The sequence below is a fragment of the Oryza brachyantha genome, chromosome 3, assembly GCF_000231095.2.
Source record: "Oryza brachyantha chromosome 3, ObraRS2, whole genome shotgun sequence".
Taxonomy (NCBI): Eukaryota; Viridiplantae; Streptophyta; class Magnoliopsida; order Poales; family Poaceae; genus Oryza; species Oryza brachyantha.
Genome location: NC_023165.2, coordinates 2,637,678 through 2,655,463, shown reverse-complemented (window position 1 = coordinate 2,655,463; position 17,786 = coordinate 2,637,678). Strand labels below are relative to the sequence as shown.

Genomic DNA, 17,786 nt, shown 5'->3' with positions numbered 1-17,786 from the left:
CCAAGATGAACTGATCTTGTCGAAGAAAACCTGGTTAAGACAAGCAGAACAAACGTGTTTTCGTCATAATTTTACACGGGTAATGAGCATTGATCAACTATGTAACAACCTATCCGACAAGGCCAGGTGTGTCGTATTATGAACAGCGGCTGGAATCCATCAGAATGGGGCCAAAAGTGTTGTTCTTGGTGGTCCAAGAACGATGGCAACTACGTTGTTCTGCATGGTTTCTGCTCAAGCTTTATGAAGCATGTAGAGAGCAAGAATCGCAGAGAGATCTTTGTTGATTATGTCTCCGTACCCACTTGGTGCTGGAATCATGTTACAACAGTTTCTCATACAACTTCAAAAAAAGCAAACAAAATGTTAAAAAAAAATATGGTAAGCTATTCTGTTGTCTCCCCGCAAAAAAAAAAAAGAAAAGCTATTCTGTTGTCAGAAAACTATTCATTGTGATTTCCGAGTCAATGTATGGTGAGTTGTTAAGAAGATGAGTAAGTTTTTGAGCAAATTTTGTTTCAAAGAACATCTCAAAACTATTCCATATAACTAATTTTAGCAATTCTACTGTTTCTCTTTTGTGCCCGGACATGTATCTCTCCAGGTCAGTGCATTGTTCATCAGTAGCTGCATCTCAGAGCCAACTGTGACTCTGAAAATTTGTGGTAACCCTGCAAGAATGTTCAGATTCCAAATCAAGCGAAGACAAAGTTATGTATCAATCTCCATGAGCAATCACACAGTAATAGAGGCAGAGCAAAGTAAACCTCACCTAGACACTTTTCACTTGTACTATGCACCACAGTAACATAGTATATGCTAAGTGAAAATTTAAAATTTAGAACTTAATTGATTTTTGGAGGGGGTTTATCATCGTAGCTTATTTCCCAGCATTTACTTTTAAATCACTAAACACATATATAAAAATTTTACTCACAAATTATTTTTAATCGCTAATAAGCACGAGCGAAATGACGAGGCTGACCATACTGCCACACCCCCAGAGCTAAGCTAAGCTAAGCTCCTCATCTATAAAAAAAACATGAGTGCCAGCATCTCAGAATGCTCTTCTTCTTCAGAAGTATAGAGAGAGAGAGAGAGAGAGAGAGCTCCTCCCTCTGAAACGCCAGCACGCCGGCAATGGAGGTGGAGTCGGCGAAGTGCGAGTGCTGTGAGCTGAGGGAGGACTGCACCCGGGGGTACATCCTCGGCGTGAAGGCCGACTTCGGCGGGCGGTGGCTGTGCGGCCTCTGCTCGGAGGCGGTCAGGGACGAGGCGGCGAGGAAGAGAGCAGGCGGCGGCGGCGCCGCCGCCGCCGGAGGCATGGAGGAGGCTCTGAGGGACCACATGTCCTTCTGCGCCAAGTGCAGGAAGAAGAACCCGGCGTTCAGGGTCGCCGACGGCATGCGGCAGATGCTGCTGCGCAGGCGATCGAACTGACGATGCCATCGCAAGTTTGCACCTGCATTTGCATCGATGCGTGATGGTTCTTTTTTTTTTAATCTGCAATTAGTCCAGCGCCATAATCATCATCTTGTAATCAGAGTTCTGAGCAAGATGACATTTTTTTTAGGTAGTTGAGCAAGACGACGTGTATTGCATCTCTGAGTTAGGATTTCAAGCATGTAATGTCAGATGTAATAATCTAGCTAAATGCGTGTTTGGGCTGAGGATTGGTAGGGTTTCATGCAGGTTCGAAGGATTTGATCGAAAATGTGATCATCGAATACTCATTCACCTATGCGACGGCGACTTGCCGTTTCTCTCTGAAAAGTGAAATCACAGTAAGTTTGTTTCTTTGGGTCAAGGTTTTTCAAGAAACCAATCATCCATATAGGTGATTTATGCTTCTAACATATGAAAAATTATATTTTTAGGTAAACATATCGAAAGATGTGCTGTTGGCATGTAGGATGTAGCTTCAAATTGAGATAAGATTTCCGCATTTCTTACAGGTCTTTTTACCATTGTTTACGAAATTTCTATGAAATTCCTGAATAGATTATTTCATGCTGATTATTGTAAAATTTGTTTAAATTTCTTCCGCTTCAAACAAGACCAGCGACTAGAATCTGGTGAGAGTTTTTCCATCTCATGATATGTCAGAGATTCAGAGAACCATACTATGAAGTTGATGACTTGGACGCTTGGAGCTCCAAGACAAAATGGTTGGTGACTTGGACGCTTGGATCTCCAAAACAAAATAACCTAAAATTTAAATTTTCGACTTTAAATTTAAAGTTGATTTTTTTCGTCATAGTTTATTTTTACCTTTACTCTAGGTAGCTAAGAATATATATATATATATATATATATATATATATATATATATATATATATATATATATATATATATAAAAGTTCTATTTACATATTCTTTTACAAATATGACGTTTTTTTTTCCTTGGCCTTTTCCCCGAAAAAATGAAAAGAAGATCCCTTTCAGTCTCATCACCTGGTATACAGCACATTCGCATTTATATGGTTAAACCCTGGAGGAGTTGGGATGCTTTGTTGCTTCATTATCTCCTCTATTTACCCTTTATCGAGAAGCAAGAAACTTTGTTCATGATCAACCCAGCAAAAATGCACAACGAATATAATCAGGGAGCATGCAAAGGATGTCAGATTCAAAAGAAGAGAAGTTCCCTGATCCCAGAATAGAATAACCGGCACAAATAGGGCATGAAGCCAACTGGACGCTTCATTTAGTAGCTACTGTTCTTTTTCTTTTATTTTGGAATGCAGTAACTCTTCTTTCTTTTCTTTATTTTTGATATGCAAGAGTAATTGTTCAACATGTTATAATAAGCCGGTACTCATCAATGGAATAAAACCGCATGACCTGATGAAATGCATAGTCGTCATAACCAATCATAGAACATCATAGATCACGCTGCACACATCAGAAGTTACGTGCTACAACACTAACTCCAAATATATCATAGAAACTTTTTTTTAAGACAAGTGGAACATAAGTCTACTTTTAACTACCAAGCAAGCTGATAAGGAAAAGGCAACGTCTGCCAGCCAAACAGACGCCAAGCAAAAGTTTTATGACACCGACAAAATGTTATAGCAAAACAGTACCAGATACGACTAGCCAGCCAAGCAGGCATTACACTGAATTGACATTCTAGCATATATGAGTGCTGACTGTTGACTGCGACGATTATTCAAACTTGATGGTGGCTAAATAGCTCCAGGTGAACAACGGGAAGCATGCTGGTATAAGCAAACCTGCAGAGCACCACAGCACAGGAATTACATTGCATTAACCAAAGAGATAGGCTGCATAAGAGTCGCATACCAAAAGAGTTTAATTACCATATTCAGGTCTGCATGCTCAGAGGTCTCTGAAGTCTGCCATTCTTTATCCGTCATATAGAGCAGTAGAATCCCAAATACATTTTGTGAACATAAACAGGACTAGGAATTATTGATGGTGCCCGAAAAAAGGCATACCACTACTAGATACAACTCTAGTGGTGAAGGCATGAAAGGAAGATGGTAGGGATCTCACATGGAAGATATGCAACAAACTACAGAATACAAAAAGGTGCATGGATAAAATTAGTAGAGTCAGATGGGACATGGGAGCAAGAGCATTAGAGATTGGAGCTCCATGAAATCCCACTGTGCTTCTTCCTTCCAAAAAACAGAAGAGAGCACCAAGAGATCGTAGTTTCTTTGCAGAACACCAGAAGCAGGTAAGACTAGTGAGTCACTGGATGTAAGGAATGTCTACAAGGTGAGGCAGAATGCAGGTAAAATAAGATAATTGCTATCCTACAGTTATTCCACATGGATTTGAACAGTACTAAGACACTAACATACCCTGCCGAGCATGAACCACCAGGAACAAGGATAAACTCTGACTAAAGGTTAATGATGTGAGACCATGAATGCAAATGGTGATCTAAAACCTAAAGGAATACCTAAAAGGTTGAAAGAACATTAGGAACATTTAGGTCACCACAGGCTACTCAGAAACTGCTGTGCTCTCATCCAGCCAACCAGCAGTGTCACCACCAAGTCATTCACTGCAGTTTAACTGCCATGCATACTTGATGTGCTTCACCCACCTGCGGTGCCTCCTGTTGATGCATTATGCAGAACCACCATCCAGGTAAAAGATGGCCGTTCTTCATTACTCTATACAAACTACCAAGGTTAGTTGCAGATTGCCTATGTACAAGGACCTGCCCATCTGTCATTCAGTGATCAGCGATTTTCAGATGGAGGATTCTCCTCAGATTCTCCGTTGCAATAGCAGTCTCACTGTCACTAAATAAGCTGACACCTGAGCCTGCAGTTGGCGACGAAGGTGCTGACTTAGCATGCAAGGGCATCTCCACGTCATCTGGTTGGTTAGCAGTTGGCAAGTCGAGTGAAACACTGCGCTTCTGGTGGAGGGAGAACTTGGGTATCGGCAGTGAGCTGGGAGGCGGCGAGTTAGAGAAAGCCGGGCCAGCCCAGAGCTCAGGCCGGGAGGGAGGAGGCGTCGAAGGGCTTATAGATATTGCCCTGCTGCGCTTCTTCCCAAGGTGTGGCTGCGACTTGGGCGTCTTCGGCTCAGGGGAGGAGTAGGTGCGCGCTGGGGGTGGGGGTGGGGGTGGGGGCGGGGATGGGAGGATGCCACTGCTGACGCTGGAGTGGAAGGCTCGGCAGTTGACAGCATGGAAGCCACGCATGAACTGGGGAGACGCAAAGTGAGACGATGGCTTCCTCCGGCGACCGGACGAATGATGCTGCTGGTTGCTTCGCTGCTGCGAGATGACAAGAGCGGCCATGACCCGAGGCACAGGCTAAGGTGACGGAACCGAGTGTACAACTCCGGCAGCTCGAGCGGCAGATCCCACGAAGCCCTAGTAACAAGCAAATCAAACGCGAATACACATCAAAACATGCCATTTTGAATCAGCAACTACTGGAAAATCACAGTAAATCCAGTTCTGATGCGAAAACAATCACACGAACGAGCAAATTTCGCTCCTTTCATCGCCAAAACGTAAAGTAACACAGCATTAAATCAGAGGTCAGCAACAGCAGCAGAAGATCTACAGATAGTTACCTCCCAGATCTACAAACAAGTAGCAGATCGGAACCGAAACGAGCACAGAAATCGCGGCCCCCCTACTCAGATCGATCGCCTGATTCACCTCCACACTCCTCTCCCGCCGCCGTCCCAAAACGAAACCCAAACCCAAACAAACCCTGACCAACCAAATCATCGCACCATTCAACACCACGGATCATACACACAACACCCCCCCCCCCCTCTCTCTCCCAAATCATCACCCTCAAAACTCACCGATCCCGCCGCACAAAATGAACCGCACCGATCGACGTCTCCAGGCGCGGGGAGGGTCTCGAGAGAGGTATCGCCGGGATCGTGGGACGATCGGGGAGGATCTAGCCGCTGCCGTCGCGAGCGGATCGGCGGGGAGGATGCGATTAGGGCGGTGGTTGCGGCTGGGGTTAGTGGGCGTGGAAAGAGGGAGAGGAGTTCTTTAGTTCTGTTCTAGCTCTATCCAATCGGCTGCTACGCGACGCTCCGGACTTGAAATGGGACGGCGCAAAGCCAGGTTTAATATAAAGTCCGGCCCCCCGCACGTACCTCCGTGTCGGGGGAGCCGTCGGATCAGGGTGGTCGGCGGGAACGGACGGTGATCTCAAGGACGCGTGGCGGGGTTGGGTTGTGTGTGGGCAAGTGGAGTGGGAAGAGTGGGCTCGGGGTTGGGAGTATTTTACGGGAATGCCACTAGGACCGTGAGCTTTTGAACTACTCGACCCCCGGCCCTTCGCTGTCCCGTCCGATCAGCCCTCGGATTAATCCTGGCCGTTCGATCGATGGCTTTCTAGGGTAGATACGAGTTGCCTCTCGGAGAAGAGAGCTAATTTCACGGAACCACGGGCATTATAAATCAAGTTTTACAGATCCATTATAATATATAAGTTGTATATTAGCATTTTTGTTTTTACCATAGAGCAAAAAATTAAATGGGTTAATGGTGCCACCAAATACCTGGTGTTATTTATCACGCGCCAAAACACTTGTGTGGACTACAATACATGTAGTTTTGCGAAATTTTCTTTAAAAATGAATAAATATTCTTACCATCATGTACGTTCAAATTATAGGTTCAAAAAAGGTTCTATATTACAACCGTTTGAATTTCCAAGATAACATGTTCTGCGGCAACAGCTATTCAATCCACTGTAAACACAGCCAGACACAGATGCTTTCTCCAACGCGACGAGCTCTCACTGCTTTTCAGAGGGCTCGAACCAAACGGTTTTACAAACTGGGAACATGAAAAATGAGATGCCACAGACTGGATGTTTTTTCTTCTTCGGGTCATCGATTGATCGATGACTATAGTCTCTATACATAATTCTGCCACTGGATTCTTTTGTCGCGGCAGCAGGATGTCTACCATTTAGGGGCGCTCAAATCTACAGAATGCGCCCACATTTGCAGACTTGAACAAACATAGCAGCAACAATCATCAATTACTCACAATTTTGAGTGTGGATTTGCCCATTTGCCCCTCCTCAAGGGGTAGAAGAGTTCACCCATATTTCTTGAGGCACAGGGGGGCTTTGGGCTTCCTGATGAGAAGGGGTTACTAGCCTTTGGACAGTCTTCAAAGCACTCGTTAACTGTGCAAATGAGGGCCGCAGATTTGGATCCCTGAGGTTTAAAAGTAAAATATTAGCTCAAATTTAGCATGACGGTCGGGAGCTGGAATACTCTGTTGATGCAAACAAGTTTGTTTCAAGAAACTCACTTCTGCCAGCATTCCCATATGATCCTTGCAACTAGAGGATCGATTTCTTTGGGAATATCGAGGCGCTTGTCCTGGAAGCCGACTGCCCCGACAACTTGCATTGGATTCATTCCACTCCATGGCATCCTAAGTGTTGCTAATTCCCACAAGATGACACCAAAGCTGTAAACATCACACCTGCAGACATTTCAGGTGATAGCAGAGTTAGAGTACCGCAACACCAATTAAACAAGGAAAACTGAAAAGTTTGAGAGGGAGATGCTGTTTCCATTTCTTTACGTAGAGACTGGAAGATATATATCCTGTCCTCTAACAGTGCTGGACAACTTTGAATGGAATGCCCAGAACGAGGAAATAAATGCAAAAAGCTAGGACAAACCCAAAACAGTTATTAAAACAAAAGCCATCAAGGAACAACTTACTTTTCATTTGACTGTTCATTCCGCAAGACCTCAGGTGCCATCCACTCAGGCTGGCAAGGTATTGAAAACAGAAATGGTAAGCACTAAGTGATGATCAAAGGATAGAACTCATCATGCTATGGACTAGGTTAGAACTTACAGTTCCAGCAGTTGATTTGGATGATAAGAATGTACTGTGCTTCAAGCGTGAAAGTCCAAAATCACAGACCTATTTCATATCATTGGTGAGCCAATAGACAGACGCAATCATAAATATGACTGACCAGACAAAATTTAGTTGTTAAAAGGTAAAACAAGCACAGTACCTTCACGTTCCAGTTATTGTCAACCAGCAAGTTTGGTGATTTAAGATCCCGGTGAACAATTGTTGGTACACTAATGTGGAGGCAATTCATTCCTTTGGCCTTAAAGAGAAAGCAACCATTTTCACAAGCAGGTACAAAACTAAACAAACATGCCAAGAGCAATATACAAAATACTTACCACGTCAAGGGCCATTTTAATTCTGCGCTTCTCGTCAATTTGGCAATTAGGGCGGTGAAGGATCTTATATAAGCTTCCCCTGCCAAGAATACAATAGTCAGGGTGAAACATCATTTTGTTGAACATCACCAGTGCATTCATTATAGTGCTACAGACTTAGCACAAGAGATGAGCATGAGCTGCACTGTAATATAACAATTATAGACAGATGCCACCTCCCATGCACAAGTAAATCATTATATTTATTTTATGTCTGATGAAGACAGGTATTTCAACTACAGCATGTTGAACCTCCAGTGCTATGTTCCATTTTAAAGCTAAATTATTAAAAGAGCTTTCTTTTTAGCCCATCCAGCTAGAATGTTTTCTTTGTCATTTATTCCATGATACTTTATCATAAACACGAAAAATCTTCATAAGATGTACCGTAGAAACAGCAGTACAAAATTGTTATACCTTGGAAGATACTCAGATACAATAGATAAGTTTGGAGGGCGAGTAACAGCACCCATGAAGAGAACAATATTTGGATGACGTAATCGACGCATAATCCGCACCTTGTAAAAAGAAAGCATATTGCAAATTAAAACATTGCAGCAACAATGAACTAAAAAGGACAAATAATGAAGGCATGATACAGCCAATAAAGCTCTGCGATAAAATACATATAGTTTCACCTACTTCACTCCGGAACTCATCTAAAGCATCACCATAGAAATCCTGGTCCAAGAATTTCTTGACAGCTACTTCCTGCAAATAAACAAAAATGATTTTGTTGTTACAGAAATAAAACAATAAAGAATTTAACTTCTTGGAAGAATGGGAAGGCTCAAGATGGAAATAGAATGAAACAGTTTTTTACCGTTCCATTCCAATCAGCACGGTACACCTCTCCATATGAACCTGTTGGGAGGAGGAAGAAGTTCATTCAAGTTGTTTTCTCACAGCAAACACATGCACATGATTTGTGCCGCAAACTGGCACAATATAACGCAATGAATTAAAACACGTGGCTGAGCTATAATAAGTTTGGAGTATTGTTAAAGATGTGTCGGTTCAACTTGTTAGTGTGAAGGGCAGCAAGGAACATGTCAAATCTTAGTTGCAGAATAATACCTAAGCCAATCCTTTCACCAATCACAAGATCTTCCCAATGAATTTCACATTCAGACACATCATCAAACATGTTGTCTAGCTTGTGTGACCTAGCAAAGGATGGTGAAGCAGATTCCGGATTCCTTGATGGCATCGATGTGTCCATGAATCTGTCTAGTGGAGATTTCTTTGGATCAGGATGTAACTTTTTATTGTCTTGCTTTCCGTCATAGTATTCCTTGTGTTCTTTTGCTTGATTTTGAACTGTGCTTGTTGGAATCCTTCCTTCTACGGAATTGCCCCATTTCTGTCTTCCGATAGGTGGCTGATCCCCCAGTCTAGAACTAGTAAGGCCTTTGTCCAAATCACCATACAGAACCTTATCAGGAACCTTCCCAATCCCAGCTGCAGAAGGCATCTTCATTGCAGAGGAACCAGCCATATTATTATCATAATTATGAGCTGCCATGTATGGTGTATCAATGCGCACTCCAGTGTTAAGGCTAGTATTTTTCGCAGATGGCCTTGGCACCTGAGATGATGATGCAGCATTATCACCAATATTTCTACGTGCAGATGAATCCTCAACATAATTGTACTGCTTGTTGTTGGAAACATCATTGTAAGGAGACCAATTTTTCATAACCAAACGCTGCTGTGGTCTTCTTGTGCTAGGGACTACATTCTCCCTGCGTCTTTGCAACTCATTATTTCTATTGTCTGGCCCATTTAATGGCACTGAAGTCTTTTTGGACTCCCTACCCCCAAAAGGATTAAGGTCAGCAAATAAGTTGGACTCTGGATTTCCTTGCAAATCTGAAGCAAGTTTTATATTCTCATTCCGTGCATTTATATTCTCATTCCGTGGATGTTCTCCACCTGGAAGTACAACTTTCTTCTGGGATGATATACCAGCAGAGGTTGATGGATCATCTGATTGCCCATGAGATACTAACGTCCAAGAACTATCAAAAGCACTTCCAGCAGTAACAGAAGATGTACCACTTGAAGAGGCCTGTGAAGATGTTGCGGCTGCATCTTTTTCATATACAGATTGACTGGTCAATATCCAATCGCCACTGCTAAACAATGGCAGTTGACCACCTTTATGTTCTGGTGGTAACACATTGGCAATGAGATTAGAATCAATTGCACTTGGCAACCCAGCCAGCTGATTCTGGGAGAGTCTTCCATTGGAATTTAATGAGTTGCCCTTCCAACTTAAGACGTCCGATGGAATAAGAGTACCAGGAGCAGCCATGAGATCAACCAAAAACTCCCTGCAAACGCAACACATAAACCCACTTAGAAAATGTAAGGCATCAATACCACATTAATTAAAAATGTTTTTGAAACAAAGGTAGCAGATGATTAAATAAATAATGTATTTGGATTGTTTCTCCCGGAGAATAACTATGTTGTGAACAATATGCAGAGATCAAATACATCAATACCTTTCATTGTCCATCTTTATAATGTTAATAGCATCATCATCATCACCAGTATAATTACTCCCTTTGACAAGCTTACACGGAATGCCAACGCTATCAGCAAGAATCTGCACGAAGATGCACAATGGTCATAAGCGCACATCTATATATGTTGGACAAATGAAGAAATATATTGCTTCATTCAATATATGGAGGATTTTATAATTTACTATCGACTCCCAAGCATTGGTTGCATTGTCGGACACTGCAAACTGTGGGCCCCCCAGCAAAATACACGCATGCAGAGAGAGAGAGAGAGAGAGAGAGAGAGATGACCTTGAAAAGTAGGGCACGGTGACGAGACAGGCCTATCTTGATGCAGCCTATAGGCAACAAACTTGTGTGTAGTGAGGTTCTTAGCTCAGTGCTCTTCTCTAGCCATCTAGTGAGCATGTCATTTGCATCTTTCACAGGTCCACCCATATGATCTGTAACAAGCTCAGCTATTCTTTGAACTAAGGCTGCAATATTTGCAACAGGAAAGTCAAGCAAGATGCATTGTGCAACTTGTTCCATCTCCTGTAAGGTTGTATCAATGGCACGATTGATTACAATGACTTCAAAGCCTAGGTCGCCTATGCCTGTTTGAAGATCTGCTAGTGATGGCATCTTCCCTTGCTTGGATGATTCCATAGAGTGGCCAAAAATGTCATAGAAGCCATCAATAACTTTGTCGTGATAATCAAGAAAGTTGTAGTCCTGAAAGGCAGAATAGGAGCACAATGATAAATTATCAGACAATCCAGCAAGAAAATATACTTCATAACTAGAAATATCATCCCCAAGTTTAACTGACTCAACATGGAGTGCAGAAAGTGGCTGACCAGGCAAAATATCTACAAATATGAAATAGCACTCACTAAGTAATTGAATGGCATCAACCCAACAGATAAAAAACATAGATTGATGTAACCAACAAGGCTACAATCGTCTGCAAAAGAACCTCCAGTCAAGAACATCTTGTCGCCTTGCAAGTTGTATCGTCTACTCCCTCGTCATCCCCAGAAATAATAGATGTTTATTGTTTGGCAGTATCCAATGTAAAGACTGATTTGTTTGTTTTTATAATAATGCACCAGCAAAAACATGGCAATGTATATTGTAGTAGCATTCTATTAAATTGTATGGTTTTAATGGGTTTATCACAGGGGTGGTTCCACAGTATACACGAATGAATACTCGCAGATGCTAGGTAGAAGCCCTTTCATTGTACGTGTGATTTTCCATTCCACTGAACAAGATGAAGATTCACATTTGAATGATCTAGACATAGCCACATAAGCTACTATCCAATCCATTGGTTGAATTTGAATACGACACGAACAATGGTATCATGGATTGTATTAGTGATCATTGGTAATCATAACATGTAACACAACCCTTGCACCGCACTAAGACTACTGTTCTGCTGTATGTAGTATGTACTAGCAAACTAAGAGATCAGTATTGACATGCTTGCATGGTTTAGCATTATATATCGAGCTCGAATCGGATCCTTGGTCATGGAGACTCACCCGGTAGCGGCGGGAGAGCGCATCGGCGGTGTGGTCCTCCTCCCGGCCGGCGGCGAATCGGTCGCCCCTGCCGAGGCTTATCAGCTTGGCCTTCCTGATCTGCTCCCCGTCCAGGTCGCCCACGCACTCGCTGTTGGACGCCGACAGCGCCATCGCCAGCTGCATCTGGAACTCCTCCTCCGACAACATGTAATCCTCTCCACCCCCACCCCCGCCCCCGCCCACTACCCCATCTCCCGCCGCGGCCGCCCCCGTCGGAGTCGCGGCGGCGGAAGGGGAAGCAGACGACACCGTCGAGACGGACAGCGCCGGAGGGCCCCCCGACGGGGAGCTCGCCGGCGACGGCGACGGCGGCGTCTGCTGCGGAAGCCCCTGCCCCTGCCCCCCCTGCAGCGGGGGCGCCGCCGGCTCGTTGGACCGGTGCTGCCACTTGATCTTACTCTTGAACAAATTCTTCATCCCGTCCACGGCGTCTCGCCTCGATACACCCCCCACCCACTCCGCCGCCGCGCGGGGGCGGCGCCGCGCGTGATCGATCGGCGGCGGCGACGCGCAGCGCGGAAGCGTGGGCGCAGGCGACCGCGAGGTTGGGGAAAGGGAAGGAAGCGTTGGGGAGAAGGAAAGGGAAGGAAGGAAGTTTCCGAGGGGTTAGACTGCAAAACGCGCGATTAGTAGCTTAGCTTAGTGCGGGGGGGTTAAGTGAGATGGGGCATCGAGTTGGGGGTTAATTACCGAAGTAAGCCATTGAGATGAGATGGGATGGGACGGGGGTGATTACGCGGCGGGGGGCGCGGAGATTGGGACGTGACGCGGGCGGGAGGACGGGCAGCCGTCGATGATCGTGGGTGGGGCCCGCGCTTCCTCTGCCTGTGGGGTAGGATGCGGCGGCAGCAGCGGAGGATGTGCATGCACCGGGGATGCGGGGCCTGACAGTGTGGGCCCGCGTTGCCAGTCTCACTCTCACACGTCAGTTCACGCGTCACTATGGACCATTTTGGTTAGTGGACTAAACACTTAACTTTGGTTAGTCACTTACATGTCTTGCTAAATCTAATCACGATCGGTGGTACTGCCTCCTCTGTCTCAAAATTGTCTCAAAATAAGATCATTTTTAGTTTTTTATACAATGTTTTGACTCTTTATCTTATTTAAATTTTTTTGCAATTAATATTTCTATTCTTACTGGATGATAAAACATGAATAGTGTTTTATGTGTGACTAATATTTTTAAGTTTTTTTATAAATTTTTTAAATAAGACAAATGATCAAAACGTTGAACACGAAAATACAAAAAATAATGTTATTATGGGACGGAGCTAGTAGCTCACTGTGTATAACTGGGTCTGTTGATTGGTTCATTCGTTGTGGCGATAGTACAGAACCGTGCCCATAACTGATTAGTGTCACTCAAGTGTACAGTGTCTCACGGTTGGTTCGGTTGCGGACTGTAATATGAAACGATGCTACGGTGTAAAGTTTGATGGTGACACGAAATTATTCCGTTCTGTTATATAAGTTATATACATGGCTCTTTCGGAACAGATTAATTTTACAATATTTCCATAAAATAACAGCTCAGTGTTCCTTTAAAACCAAATAGGCCTAAAATCTTCCGTCATTTTTAAGTTGATTTTGGGATTTTTATCGTAATTTATTTTTTATCCTTTTACTTTTATATCAATAAAAAAATAAAATATATATAAATTTTATTTATAAATATGTCGTTCGACTTTAACTAAAACCATCATGCCTTGATGCTCGGTTCTCTTTCTGATCGGCGATTTCGCGCGTGATCTACCAATTTGATTGGGGAAAACCCGTGAGACCGTGTGATCGATGCATTCATGTCGACGAGCAGGCAGATTTTTGCCTCACCAGCTCTGAATGTAGACCTCCAAAATAATTGCACCCGGTTAAGCCTGAAGAGGAGTGTTATAAATAGTCGACGGAGCTTGCAAGAAGATTGCTTCATTAGTGAGGCTGTTATGCACAAAAATTCCTAAACCTGATATCTGAGATTTCCAGGAAGCATCAATGTAACAACGAAAACCTGAAGGGAGTGGTGCCCATAACTGATTAGTGTCACTCAAATGTACAGTGTCTCACGGTTGGTTCGGTTGCGGATTGTAATATGAAACGATGCTACGGTATAATGTTTGATGGTGACACGAAATTCATCCTGTTCTGTTATATAAGTTATACATGCCTCTTTCGGCACGGATTAATTTTACAATATTTTCATAAAATAACAGCTCGGTATTCCTCCAAAACCGAATAGGCCTGAAATCTTGAGCCATTTTAAGTTGATTTTGAGTTTTTTTAATCGTAGTTTATATTTTAAATTTTGTTTTTAGATCGATAAGAAAAAAAAACACGCACAGAGATATATATTACTCCAAAACAATCGTGTGATCGATGCATTCATGTCGATGCGGTGGCAGATTTTTGATCGATGATTCTTCTTCTTCTTCTTGACGCGGCAACTGCTCCAGCCTCCATGGATAGGGAAGGAAGAAAACGACCGGCCGATTGCTACTTGGATGTCAACAAAGCAAAGCGTCATTTGATGTTTTCTTTTATCCCCTCTGCTTTTTGTTCGTACTCTCAGGCAGAGGAGTGAGTGCTACAGAGCATTCGCCGTCAAGGATCCGACGATGAACAGGAACACAAGAATATGCGAGATTTTTTTCGTTTTGATTCGAAGGGTTATGTACTTCAGTTCAGATTCCAGAGTTCAGACTGGTCTTTGAGATCGGCTACCATGGCGTCCGTGCACCATCTCCGTAATCTCGTGGAAAAGAAAGAGAAAATCATCCGATCTTTCGGTGCCTGAATCTCCAAGTTTACTGAAGCCACATATTCATTCCGAAGAGTAAATATTACCATAATAATTAGAGAAAAGAGAAGAAATTGAACCGTTAGATCATGTGATCCAGATTATAATGGTATTGATTGATATAGTTATATACAGACTACAACTGTATCTATAAAGAAAAAGAAAATAAGTGTTGTATATCAAATCTAATTCAACTTTTAAACATGTTATACATATTATAATTGTATATGCATGAAATAGAAAAATAAGGCAAGACTTGGAAATGAAATCCAATTTTATTTTCAGCTTTTATATAGAAAATCATAATTGCGTTACAGTATAAGAGTTGTTTATCAAATCCAATTCTAATTTTGTCTAGCTCCGTGCTGCGGAGTGCCGGAGTCTACTAGTTTTTCAGAAAGAAAGAATATAACACGGTCAGAAATGCGAGATAAAAGCAAAGCTTGTAACTTGCAAGAAGTAACTAAATAGTTTGGTTTTGAATAAAAAAACAGTTTAGTTTTTTCTTCCAGCTGAACATAAAAGCCGCAACCTTGGGAAAGAGAGACATAACATGGCCAGGCACTAGCAGCAAAAGAACAATATTCTTGTTTACTATACATAACAAAATCACCAGGAAAACAATAATTACTCTAGCTTACTGGTAATCGCTGGTAGTGAAGAAGACTACAACGGCGCAACCACTGCTGGTTCTAGTGCATATCCAGATTAGATGACGCACAAAATAGTCTGAGCTGACGAGACAAGCAAACCTGTACGGCGGCTCAGATAAGCTCTGAATGTTGAGCAATCAGCGCCTTGCCTCAGTAGTGCATATCCAATCAAAGCTGAGACCAGCAGTCCTAGTCACCGAAGTAAGGGCACGTGTAGTTACGAAAACTTTTCTTAAAAACATCATATCAAATCTTTAAATGTCTAAATTAAACATTAATATACATGAACATTAAAATTAATTACACAGTTATAGAGAAAATCGTGCGACGAATCTTTTAAGCTTAATTAGGACGTAATTAGCCATAAGTGATACAGTAACCAACATGTGCTAACGACGAATTAATTAGACTCAAAAGATTTGTCTCGTGGTTTCCAGACGGAATCTGAAATTTGTTTTATAATTAGACTACGTTTAATACTTTAAATGTATGTTTAAATATTTGATGTGATGTTTTTGCAAAAAAATTTCAAACTAAACAAGGCCTAAAACTATCTTCCATTCCTACCAGTTCAAGGATTTGAGCAATTTGACAGTAATTTACCAAACCTGACACTTCAGACTTCACACATAGTAGTATTATTAGTACAGAACGCTATGCCAATTTACCTCTACGTACGGGTCAGGTGACTTGCCTAACCCGAAAAGGCGCCGAGAAGTATCTGACCGAGCAAAATTATACCTTTCCTGAATATAGGAGACAGCTTATAGTTCTTACACTCTTTACCTGCACCACAAGTTGCTGGTTCCATTCTTTTCTTGACAATTTCTCTTCAATCACATGAAACCTCCCAGCCAATCTCCAAGGCATCTGACCTGTTCCCAGTTCCCTATCATATAGTATCATGACCTGGTCAGTTAATAGTACTGATTTACTGGTAGTACTAGTAGTAAATGACAGCAAAGTGATGCGTAGATTCTGTGCACTGAATTCCAAGACCAGAAAGAGAACACACACAGATACCCAAGTGTAGTGCTCTGGTCTGAAACCGTTGGAGCAGCGCCCCATGTTTGGCGCGGCACAGCGGCTAGGACAGGTAGGATTACTGGGGAAACGGCCAATACCGCCCTTATCTTGGCCACCACCGGAGCCCACACGCGCGCGCTGTGACGTGCCCCGCCCGGCGCTCCCACGCCCGGAAACACGAACAATCACACAGACAGGGCGCTCGGTTCAATAACATAAGACTTTTTAATATTAACTAAATTTATATAAGTTATATATATTTATAAATTTAAATCCATTTAGAAAATTTTACTGTACGAAAACAGAAAAAGGAGATGAGATAACACCGTACGAAGCAGTGATCTCAAATATATGTATATGACCGTACACGGCGATTGAACATTCTCCTAAATTTTTTTAGAATATAAACGGCGCCTGAATCGTGATCCCTCCCTTGGGCTTATCTATCTGCCCTGCCCTGCACTGCACCACACCACACGTCAAGGAAAAGAAAGAAAGAAACAACAACCCTGTGACACCTGCGTGTGGCCTTCACCTATAAATCCAGCCCCCCTCCACCGTTCGGCTGTCCAGCCAAACCAGCAGCGAGAGAGGAAAAGGAGAGTGAGAAAAGTAGCAGAGAATTGGAGGAAGAAAGAAACAGAGGGAAAAAAACCATACTCACATGAGGATCCACCCATCGCCAGCCACCACCGCCGGCGGCAAGAAGGATCTCCGGCGGCTGCCGCACGTGTACAGCAAGGTGCTGGAGCTGCCGCTGCCCGCGGACACCGACGTCAGGGTGCTCGAGGGCCCCGACGCGTTCCACTTCGTCGCCGCCGCCGCCGGCATGGGCGCCGCCGGCGAGGTGCGCGTGCGCACCGTCAGGATCCACCCCGGGGTCGTCAGGGTGGTTGTGCAGGCCGGTGCCGGAGGCGTAGAGGACGACGACGATATGGAGCTCGACAAGTGGAGGTCCCGGCTGCCGGAGGGGAGCTGTCCGGCGATGGCCGTGGCCGGCTACGTCAACGGGCAGCTCGTCGTCACCGTGCCCAAGGGGCGTGACGGCAGTGAAGGCGACAACGAAGGCGGAGACGAGGCCTGGAGGTGCTGCAATGGAGGAAAGATTAGTAGCAGGCTCGTGGTTGTACAGTAGAGAATCAGAAGAGTGGTAGCCTTTGTCTGCGCTAATTGTTCATCTAATCTATCTAGTAATGTCTTGCCATCTTTGTTTTTGGGTAAAGATGGGTTCTTGATGTTTCTCTTCCATGATAGTTCCAAGGAAGAGCTGTTTCATATGCTATCTTCAAACATCTTTTTTGAAGAAGGGGAAGAAGCTACTGTAAGTTTTGTAAGTTGTAGCTTCTCTTTGATTTTTTTTCCTGAAATCAAATGTAATTATGTAGTTATTACAGGAGAATATGTGACAAATCCTTATCCTGACTTGCTTCTTCATTCAATTTGGATGTGGACCATGTAAATTTTCCCCAGATT

At 43.4% G+C, this 17,786-nt stretch overlaps 4 protein-coding genes across 6 annotated transcripts; 2 read left to right on the top strand and 2 right to left on the bottom strand.

The window, feature by feature from the left end:
• Positions 1-1,084: 1,084 nt before the first annotated feature.
• Positions 1,085-2,174, top strand: LOC107303876. Its single transcript, XM_040522623.1, has one exon. The coding sequence runs from the start codon at positions 1,141-1,143 to the stop codon at positions 1,438-1,440; it is 300 nt and encodes a 99-aa protein (XP_040378557.1). The 5' UTR covers positions 1,085-1,140; the 3' UTR covers positions 1,441-2,174.
• A 738-nt stretch (positions 2,175-2,912) lies between these two features.
• LOC102714076 (formin-like protein 20) lies at positions 2,913-5,551 on the bottom strand. Of its 3 annotated transcripts, none has more exons than XM_015835695.2 (3): positions 5,315-5,551; positions 3,328-5,217; positions 2,913-3,240 (listed from the first exon to the last, which is right to left on the bottom strand). In XM_015835695.2, exon 2 carries the CDS (start codon positions 4,791-4,793, stop codon positions 4,218-4,220), a length of 576 nt encoding a protein of 191 aa, XP_015691181.1. In that variant the 5' UTR covers positions 4,794-5,217; positions 5,315-5,551; the 3' UTR covers positions 2,913-3,240; positions 3,328-4,217. The 3 variants fall into 3 exon arrangements, with proteins under 3 accessions (XP_015691181.1, XP_015691182.1, XP_006649434.1); XM_015835696.2 differs by having other exon boundaries at positions 3,328-4,868; XM_006649371.3 differs by lacking the exon at positions 5,315-5,551 and having other exon boundaries at positions 3,328-4,868; positions 5,075-5,294.
• Positions 5,552-6,211: 660 nt separating this feature from the next.
• On the bottom strand, positions 6,212-12,394 carry LOC102716583 (serine/threonine-protein kinase EDR1-like). Its single transcript, XM_015835406.2, has 13 exons — positions 11,799-12,394; positions 10,561-10,983; positions 10,249-10,352; positions 8,816-10,074; positions 8,562-8,602; positions 8,381-8,449; positions 8,156-8,256; positions 7,700-7,778; positions 7,522-7,620; positions 7,356-7,424; positions 7,217-7,266; positions 6,795-6,971; positions 6,212-6,697 (listed from the first exon to the last, which is right to left on the bottom strand). The coding sequence occupies exons 1-13, from the start codon at positions 12,255-12,257 to the stop codon at positions 6,559-6,561; spliced, it is 3,069 nt and encodes a 1,022-aa protein (XP_015690892.2). The 5' UTR covers positions 12,258-12,394; the 3' UTR covers positions 6,212-6,558.
• Positions 12,395-16,795: 4,401 nt separating this feature from the next.
• On the top strand, positions 16,796-17,735 carry LOC102713804. Its single transcript, XM_006649370.3, has one exon. It carries the CDS (start codon positions 16,978-16,980, stop codon positions 17,446-17,448), a length of 471 nt encoding a protein of 156 aa, XP_006649433.1. The 5' UTR covers positions 16,796-16,977; the 3' UTR covers positions 17,449-17,735.
• The last annotated feature ends 51 nt before the right edge of the window (positions 17,736-17,786 follow it).

Excerpts from the sequence above, each read along its gene's own strand:
- LOC107303876 (XM_040522623.1), top strand. The coding sequence starts at position 1,141 with ATGGAGGTGGAGTCGGCGAAGTGCGAGTGCTGTGAGCTGAGGGAGGAC.
- LOC102714076 (XM_015835695.2), bottom strand. The coding sequence starts at position 4,793 with ATGGCCGCTCTTGTCATCTCGCAGCAGCGAAGCAACCAGCAGCATCAT.
- LOC102716583 (XM_015835406.2), bottom strand. The coding sequence starts at position 12,257 with ATGAAGAATTTGTTCAAGAGTAAGATCAAGTGGCAGCACCGGTCCAAC. Across the intron at positions 7,425-7,521 it reads ACAATAACTGGAACGTGAAG|GTCTGTGATTTTGGACTTTC; the intron begins GTACTGTGCTTG and ends GATATGAAATAG. Across the intron at positions 6,698-6,794 it reads ATATGGGAATGCTGGCAGAA|GGATCCAAATCTGCGGCCCT; the intron begins GTGAGTTTCTTG and ends TTTAAACCTCAG.
- LOC102713804 (XM_006649370.3), top strand. The coding sequence starts at position 16,978 with ATGAGGATCCACCCATCGCCAGCCACCACCGCCGGCGGCAAGAAGGAT.